Below are 10,000 nucleotides of genomic sequence, written 5' to 3' on the forward strand. Positions count from 1 at the left end.
TCTCAAATGCTCAATTTTTCCCATCATGGCATTTCTTTTTATAAACTTATCACCAACTTGTGCATCAAGGCATCTGAACCTCATTCCCAGGGGCACTGGTCTGGCGTTGTGGGAGATGTACAATTCCGCCGCGCGGACTTTTCGTTGTGTCTCTCGGTAACTCTGGAGCGTCGCCGCTCTGTGGACTTCACCAGGGTATACTACATGGACCCGCTCAGTTTTGTGACCGCAAAGAATCGTCCTGAACCACCTTGGTTGAAGCTCATTACTCCTTTCACTGGTAAGTGTCCTTAGCAGGAGGGAGAAGAACTTGTTTTCAATACTTGAGCTGGACCACAGGTTCTGCTCCATAGCGTTCCATTGCCTAGAGCTTGTGTTCATTTGTTGGAAGAGACTTGTTGGTAAATGTCCATATATTTTGTTTATTTATAATCAATAGATCTTAAAATCAACTGGTATTTGGTAATGATTTATTTGATAGCTACTTGTTATTACTATTACTTCTGTTCAGTTATAAATCTAATGTATTTATTGCTCAGATACTTCCTTGTTCCTATTAAGGGGATTCCAATCAATGAGCATTGCCGGTAAATGACCTGACCCTCAGAGCTGTTTAATAACCTTGTATCATTTCCTGTACCTTACATTGGTATGGCATGTCTTAAAAATTTTTAAAAGACAAATAAATTCCACCTCTCATCTTAGATATTTGTTTTTTCATGCAGGCTAAGAAATGCCAAATTCAAATGCATGTGATTCACTATTTTGTTAGAAATTGTATTTCAATTCACAATATTATTCATTTTACTGGGATATTTCAGATATTTAATGTTGCAAATCTTATTCCTTGAGAGAAATGAACTCCGTGAAATTGACATGTGTAACTTTTAACCTTATTCATGGCTTTGTTACTTTGCTAGGTCAGATGGTCTGTTATCGCCTCTTTCTAATGGATTTTGTTGCAATACGAGGAATTAGATATATATTCTTGTATGCCAACTCTGATTACTAAACTTTCTCAGAACCCTAGAGACATTATAGCTTTCCTTCCGTATGGAGTTATAGTGAAGTCATTTTAACGAATGAAAGCAAGACAATTTCGTCAGCTTAAGTTCATCTCTTAAAGGCTGCTCTTAAATGTATTAAAAAAACATAAAATCACTAATATTTTTCAAGTTCATCCTCTATTGGTGTGGATTTCTTGTGATTGATAAGTAAAGGCTAATAAGAAGGGTAATCTAATCACCTTTCCTAGCCCGAGACAGAAAAAAAAAAAAAAACAATAAAGAAAAACACGAGAAATTAAGGAAAATATTACATTCCATCTCTTTGAAAGATTAGGAAGATTTTATGAATCGTAGAAGACAGAATGAAGAAGAAAAAATCCAAAGCTTTCAAATAAATAGAAGATAACAGCGAGTCATTGAGTCATTACATGCTTATCTGATGTGTTCTTATCAACACTCAGAATCTAATCCCTAATAATTGTTTCCTTCCGGTATGGAGGGTACATTACCTATAACGATTTTATACATATTTATGACCTTCATGTATCATTAGACTCTGGTACATTACATAACCGATATTCAACACTAGTACTGAATATGCAACAGAAGTTCTCGTTACATCATTTAGCATAGCATGCAAAAGCAGCCAAGATGTTTATGATATACTACTGTCAGTTATTACATGAGACGATATAATGACTCTATGTAGTAGAATAAAACTGTGAATGCGGGCTTATTTACACGCATACCCTTCGTTTATTAACCTAATTTAACAGCGTATATACCAATTGGCATTTCTGATAGGTGTTAGCGATTCGTACATCACAAGGAGTTTTGGTGCTAGTTTTTACATCCCAAAACTGTTCTCTGATGCATATCTGTTATAGATATCCCAACAATGAGATTAAATTTCCTTTCGTGAAATAGGCATCGCTGCCAAAGGATACTGTATTTAGAGAATTCGATAAAACGCCAATGAACTATAACTCGATCATGATACAAATAAACCTTTTTGTTTTTACCTATTAGTTCTAACACAAAGCTCCTCCATACATGCAAATGAATAGGTTACCTGATATTGATAAACCCTGAAAGCAATATCGTCTTAGGCAGAGCCTATTTAATTAACTATATTCTAGTATTCCTTGTTAAAGCAAAATTTGAATTAATGGAAAAAATCCCAGTGAAAACTAAAATATATGAAGGGAAAATCCGAGATACATAGCAGAATTCTTTTGATTTCCTTTTTTGCTATCAAAGCCATGACGTTTTATAGCACTGCTATGCACTTTTTTTCACACAAGAGGTCATATCTTAGATATAAACTTTCATAGGAAACTTCGCTCTCTCATTGCTATAAAATATTTCCCCTATTTATAGGTATGTGCACTTCCCGCTACTCATAGCTCTATATACTCGCAAGGCCGCACATGCATGCACACACGAATACACACACATACATATGTATATATATTTGTATATATATATATATATATATATATATATATATATATATATATATATATGTATGTATGTATACACACACACACACACACACACACACACACATATATATATATATATATATATATATATATATATATATATATATATATATATATGTATTTATGCAAGTGTATGGAAACCGCAACTTTTTGAAAATGCTGTCAGTAAAGTAAGCAGTTGGCTGAGTGCCACAGAGCCTGGCTCATGTTTTGTACATTAGTGTACCGTCCACAAGTTCACTTACATGTAAATGAATACCAACATCTTGCTGATAGAAGACTGACCACTAAAGGTTATGTGTATTTGATTGCAAGCGTGTGGGTATATATATATATATATATATATATATATATATATATATATATATATATATATATATATATATTTATATATATATGCCCTATATATGCATATATATATATATATACAGAGAGAGAGAGAGAGAGAGAGAGAGAGAGAGAGAGAGAGAGAGAGAGAGAGAGAGAGAGAGAGAGAGAGATAAAGCAATTGTATAATCAACTTCCATATATATATATATATAAATTATATATGTATATACATATATATATATATATATATATATATATATATATATATATATATATATACAGAGAGAGAGAGAGAGAGAGAGAGAGAGAGAGAGAGAGAGAGAGAGAGAGAGAGAGTGAGAGAGAGAAAATAAAGCAATTGTATTATCAACTTCCTTTTGTTTTTGCAGATAAGTTGTGGGCTCTGGTGGTGATTTCGGTCATCATCGCCATGTTTCTCTATTACTTCTTCTTCTTTAGCCAGTCTGTTTTGAGCTCTCACAAAGTGCCTCCGTCCAATGCCTTCATGGATGTCCTGGGGTCCTTCCTTGGCCAGTCTCTTGAGCAGTTGCCGAAATTAACTGCAGCGCAGGTTGGATGATTTTTTATTCTTAGAAAAAAAAGAATAATCAAAAATAAAAAAGAATAAAAGAAAATAAAAACAAAATTAGATACCATGTTTGGTAACTGTATGATGGCTTAATTTCTCTTTAACACGGGATTTGATATAATTAATTGTTGACTGCTGTCCGTTTTAGTATGTTTTGTTTAGAGTTAAAAAAGGACAGGCGAATGTTAAATAACGTATAAAACAACGAAGTTGTGAACAGCATCTAGTGTTTCAAGCAGCTAGTTGACATCTGGGAACGTAATAGTGACGCATTTCGTTTACCCTTTTGTCGAACTCTTTTGGGACATTCGTTCTTTTTTTTTTTATTTTGTCTGACGTAATCATTACCGAACCTTTTAAAACAACTAAAACTTCCAAAAAATTTGTGGTGAAGTTGCCGATGTTTTATGTACTTCAGCTACTTCTTAGCAAAATATTCTTCAGGTAGTAGATGATTGGCGTGTGAAGAAGCCGAAGAGCCATTAGCGGATGCAATCTATTTAGGTAATTTGTAATAATTATACCAATCTGCATTTACTGAATAGGTGTGACATGTATAACCATTTATATACAAAGGTACTTAGGGTACATGAGAATTACATAATGCTTTTTTTATGTTAGGTAGTAGTTTTTTCACGTTTAGATTATGTTGTCCTTACGACACCTTGCTTGCATTTGGGTCATATAGAGAACAAGGTGATAACACGGGTTGTAGAGTCCTCTCTTCCGGCAGATGACCCATCCGCCTAGGTGGGCGTGGTTAGTTTCCGACCTTTCCATGTTTTTTCCTCGCTCTGAACCGGTTCTGGTGTGATTTATACACATCTACCATTAGTACATGGTGTATTATACTCCTTTTTTTTTTAAGTGTGTTTGATTCCCCACACAAAAACCTAAAATTACTCCATAATTGCTTTATATAGAGGGCACACGCAGTGTGTATCAACACTATTGGTCAAAAATGTATAAAACACAAGATAACCAGTTGGAAAGATGTATGATTCTTTTATTTAGCGTGAAATTTATTGTATCATACCATTAGCCTTGAATTTGAGAGAAAAATAATGTCAAATGCCTATACATAACAAAAGTAAGTTAAATACAGCAAATTATGAAAGAATAATTTCTTGCAACATTGCAAAAATAAACTATTACTTAAGTTTACGATAAAGAAAGACTCTCAGTTAAAGAAAACGAAATATTTTTCTTTTCTTATTTTCTGCGACGGAAGACTAAAAACAGTTTTGGCAGCCACTTTTAAGTGTGCGTGTCTTGTGCCACGAAGCCCATCACGTAATATTTAAATCAATAGTATTTTGCATTTCAGACAAGTCCCGAATTCTATAAATAATCTATAACTCATCCAGGAGATGATAATAATGATTTTTACATTCAAGGGAGTGAGTTACCTAATAGCCTTGGAGGCTCCAGAAAATTAATTTGGTCTAACTTAGACAAACAGAGTTAACGAGACTTACTATTTAGTTACAATAATGTTTTTGGTTGTTATGTTAATAAACACATCTATCACAAATTGCTCAAATATATGTTTAATGTTTTAAAAAGATGAATGTTATACGAATAACAATTCGTTATAGTTTTTTTAACTTTTATTATACATATTGTTAATTTTCCTTCACCAACTCTTACTACGTGTTAAAGTGAATGAGAGATGCATTATCCATAATATACCCTAATAAAGAAATGCCATTCACGAAGAATAATTACTTTTTTATTAGATCGAAATTTTTCATTTTTCAACACTGAAAGTCTTCAGTTCATTTTGGGATTTTGGTTCTTCTTACATATGCTGACTTTTTCCAACACTGACACATGATACTTTTCGTTAGGTAATAGACTAAGGAATCATAATATCAAACAGAGGAAAAATAATAATTCTTTACTAATGCAATCCACAGATCCTCCTGGGATTCTGGTTCCTTTACAGTTTTCTCCTGACGACGTACTACAAAACTGCCTTGACAGCTTCCTTTGCAGTGCCAAAGGTTCCTCCCACTATTGACACATTGACCCAGCTTCTGAACTCTGACCTTAATTATGGGATGATCGACGCAAAGGTAAATAGCAGGTGTTGTTTCCATTGCGTTCTGATGTGATGGGCTTTGTGTTAGTCATATTTCGCTTTCAGTTTGATTATTTTATATATTTCAATCAGATACAGTTATTTTTGTATACTTGCTCTGTCTTGACGCAATTTACTATTACTTCTTAATTCTCTGAATACTAAAATTCCTTATTCTAGTTTTTTCAAGGGGAAAAATAAGTGCCTTAAAAGAGATTGTCTTAATTCCAAGATTATGTATAAAGAAATATAGATCAATTTATTAGTCAAAAACTATTTTCTCCTCTTTGAGGTTGTTAACATCTAAATTATGGATCCTCCTAAATTTGATATACGAGATTTACTGAGCTTCTAATTACAGGGTTCTGAGTACCAGTTGTTTTCGACCTCAAATGTCATCCTCTACCAGGAGCTTTTCAAACGCATGACATTCTATTCCTCCGAAGAGAGCATGCGCAGAGTAGCCGAGGGCAAATATGCTTACATATACTTTAGGAGCAACTTACAGACCATCGTTAACACCGAGTTCACAGCTTCAAGTGGGGAGACCAATCTCCATATTTCCAGCGAGGAGTTTTTTCCAGGAGGCTATGGCTGGGCTTTTCCAAAGGTGAAATTTATTTGAAGTTCTTGTTTACCTTTCGCTTTTCGTCATTAAACTGGAGAAATGTTTATTTGGGGGAAGCTGCAGATATAATCTAACCAGCCCTAGACACTCAACCTATGGTACTGGAATCCCTCACCTAATCATAAAATACTTTGTCTTATTTAGGAGAGTAGTTTCTCTTGTTTCTTGATTATTTGCAAGTATTCCTAATCAAATGTTATATAAAGATTTATGTAGATATAATAGAATTATGAAATCCATAAGCTTAAAGATTTACAATTCTATTTAATGACATAAAATTGTCGAAAACATCATCTGTATGTTGGTCAGCCTAAAATAATTTAAAATTGAAGAAATAGATAAAGGTTGTTATTCTAAAATAAGAATTGTAGTTAATCGAAGTCTTTAAGAAGCAATAACATCTACAGTAAAGTTAACTTTATTATAACCAAAACATAATAACAAATAAGGTCGAAGTTCATATTTATTTGTATTTTTATTTCACATACTATACGTTTCAGTTGACTTTCACCTACGAATTAACACTTATCAAATCTATTCACGTGTTAGAAAATACCTCTTACTATAAGAGATTCACTTGGTATTCTTCTGCATTAATCACACACAGGGGGCACCATACCGAAGGACATTTGACAAGGTCATGTTGAAGTGCATCGAGGCTGGTCTCATTGCAAAGTGGGTGAGAGACTTGTATAGCATTTATCTGGCGGAGAATCAACTTCTAAAGACCCCGGAAGAGGCTCAGATGGCCGAAGAAGCCATTGTGACCGAACCTAATGGTGGACTGGTATGCGCTGGACTTCGAACTTTACATTTTTCTCTACCAACTAATTACCATCAGAGTCTGTTTTTACATATTTATGATGCCTTGTAGTTAGGATTTATTTTTTTTTGTTTTTTATTTTTTTTATATATATAGGCTTTGTATAAAGAACATCAGTATCTCCGACATTGACAGGCTTTCTTCCTCTTAGAATGCCTGTCCGTGTAGTTATGGATTATAGACACAAGGAAACACTTAAACATACTTATTTTGAGTATTAGAAACCGGGGAGGGAGTTATGTACCCTTGAATATTCTACATGTTAGAAAAATTAACAATGTTCTTTTTTTTATTTCAAAGCTAAGAGAATTATTATTATAATTCAATTTTCCATTTAGATGGCAGTGAACTACTGATTATTTACTCAGAGGAATTTTTATTTTTTCTTTGTATGTGAAATATTAGCGATATATTTCATTCATAAACACAATATCATGCAACAGGCATTAATAATTCTCCTTTTGAAAGCATTACAGCATACAGTAGTTTCAATTAAGAAGAGTGTCGAATGAAAATTACATAATGAAAAAAAAAAATTATACCTAAAGGAAGGAAAATGTTTATTGTATGGCATCTGTATCATACACACTAATTGTTACTTGTTTATTCTCACTTCTGTGACAACTAAAAAAGGGCCTCAAACTCAATGAACAATTCGCGTTATCATTTGTCTTTTGTATTCTTTCCTTAATCTTAAAGTCTTAATCTAACTGTGCAGTGCCCGGTTTCAAATTACATAGTAAGGCCTTACACATGAGTTCAGAATTAAAACCTATGCAATGGAAAAGCATTATCGCTATAATTTTTCATTGTCATTTATACATTTGTAAAGACCTGTCACCACTTGAATGAGTTTTCTTTATGAAGATATCACAATATTTCCTTATAATAGTAACTTGAGAATCAGTTTTATATATCTATATGTTTATCTGCATCCCCCCACATACTAATATACATACACACACACCCACACACGCACACACACACACACATATATATATATATATATATATATGTGTGTGTGTGTATGTATGTATGTATGTATATATGTATTTTTATACACATATATATACATATATATGTGTGTGTGCGTGTGTGTGTGTGTGCTATACGTGCATAGTTCACCTTCCAGAATGGGATTACATATACTTAATCTATTTTACAGGTGATATTGAATTTGCATCACTTCCAAGGAGCTTTCTTGGCGTTGTTCTTCGGCTATGGTCTTGGAGTGGTACTTCTTGGAGCAGAAGTCGTCACTGGGAAACTGATATCAAGAAAAGCCTTCTAAACACTGTAGAGAGAGAGAGAGAGAGAGAGAGAGAGAGAGAGAGAGAGAGAGAGAGAGAGAGAGTTTCGATACAATAGTTGCAACAGTAAAGTAAAAACAATTCATGTATCTTTAAAATATAAACGCATTGATTCAAACATATTAATCGGTAAAACATAAGTATTTTCTGTTACAATTTGTCTAGTGATATTTTCGGATAATCCATACGCTTGCAGACATTTTAGCAGATCTAGCAAAATAGCTTTAGAACTATTGGTTTCATACAAAAATTTACATTATTTTTTTTCAGAATACCAATCATTTTTATGGTAACTACCACCAAATGCTTATGATGACCTGTGTCGTCAAGGAAATCCCTCCCTTGATCCTTCAAGAGAAAAGTTTAATCTTATGAGCATTTCTTTAATTTTCCCACAATATATGTGATAGTTGAAAGTAAGAACGTAATGAAAAGACAGAATCATATGATTATGTGAAAGCACTTAGGTCATTTGAGTGCAAGGAAAAAAAAAAAACTTAGATGTATCAAAGGTATATTTTAGCAAATAATCATGGTGCATAATATACAGCATTGGCTTTTTTTGTTGATCTCGCCCATGTGACTATATATGAAGAACAGAATCAAATAAACTCCACGTACTGTAAAATGTTGTTTTGTTTCCAAGAGCCAGCATTAGAGATAGTTTTACCAATGAGGAAAACACTACAGAAAGCGTGGTGTGAAAAGTTACTAATTTCATCTAAGCAGCTAAAATAGATTATCAAGGAAAAGTTCTGTTATATTTTAAATACTTAACAATCTACGGAATTAATCCGCATAATTGAGATACCTTACAATATGGACAAAATGTTATTTTCATTTATACAGTATCCATTCATTCTTTCCAGTGATAACTTGATTAATGGGAAGACTATCATTTTCCAGACCAACTTCAAATATCCTTTACCCCCTTTTTATCATCACTCTAAAGGAAGTTCGTAACACGATTTAGAATAAAATATTCTGACAACCGAAGGTGGCATTCGGCAGTTTTAGCGGAAATCGCTTTCGATCGTAAGAGACTTGTTTAGGTTCAAAACTTCTTGTAGTTTTTCCTTATATCCTTTCTTCACTGGGCTATTTTCCCTGTTGGAGCTCTTGGACTTATAGCATCCTGCTTTTCCAACCAGGGTTGTAGCTTATCAAGTAATAATAATAATAATAATAATAATAATAATAATAATAATAGGAAACTAAAGTTATATGGGTTATTTTCTAATTAATTAGTTTTTCCATATTTGATTGGTTCTTATGCTTTTCCTTTTTTAACTAAAGGGAAAATAAACACCATTGAAACAATGCAATGACGTCGTTAAAACAGAATATGGTCGTTTTGTCGTGGCAGGTTTTTATTTCTTTTAGTAACGCGTAAAGCACGAGAAGAGAGTCGCAACTAACTCAAAGTTTTCTGAATCTTCAGTGTTTGAAGACCAGTGAAGTTATAAAGTGGACTTTATTACTTAACAGAGGCAGGCGGCTCTGAAGGTATGAAGTGAATGGACATGAAAGGTGGTGTCTACTTATCTACATGAGCAATGGAGCCCAGGCGACGGTAGGGAAAGATGGGTAAGAATTTTGGTATCATAGGTATGTGACCGTTGAGCTAAGAGGAAAACTATAACCATATGGAATAATTTGCGAAATACGGACAGTGAAAAGATAGATGCAGCCTAAAAAAACGTCCGTATGAATTAGCTACATAAT

General features: G+C 33.4%; 1 protein-coding gene across 1 annotated transcript in view; it reads left to right on the forward strand.

Annotated features, from left to right (window-relative positions):
* Positions 1-8,262, forward strand: part of LOC137649762 (ionotropic receptor 21a-like) — a 14,616-nt gene extending 6,354 nt beyond the window's left edge. Inside the window, exons 2-7 of the mRNA XM_068382708.1 lie at positions 91-280; positions 3,232-3,413; positions 5,351-5,509; positions 5,876-6,124; positions 6,750-6,929; positions 8,131-8,262. Coding sequence (XP_068238809.1) covers positions 91-280; positions 3,232-3,413; positions 5,351-5,509; positions 5,876-6,124; positions 6,750-6,929; positions 8,131-8,256 — 1,086 coding nt within the window. The 3' untranslated portion in view covers positions 8,257-8,262. The remainder of the gene's footprint in view (positions 1-90; positions 281-3,231; positions 3,414-5,350; positions 5,510-5,875; positions 6,125-6,749; positions 6,930-8,130) is intronic.
* Positions 8,263-10,000: the final 1,738 nt, after the last annotated feature.

The sequence above is a fragment of the Palaemon carinicauda genome, chromosome 11, assembly GCF_036898095.1.
Source record: "Palaemon carinicauda isolate YSFRI2023 chromosome 11, ASM3689809v2, whole genome shotgun sequence".
NCBI classification, from domain to species: domain Eukaryota; kingdom Metazoa; phylum Arthropoda; class Malacostraca; order Decapoda; family Palaemonidae; genus Palaemon; species Palaemon carinicauda.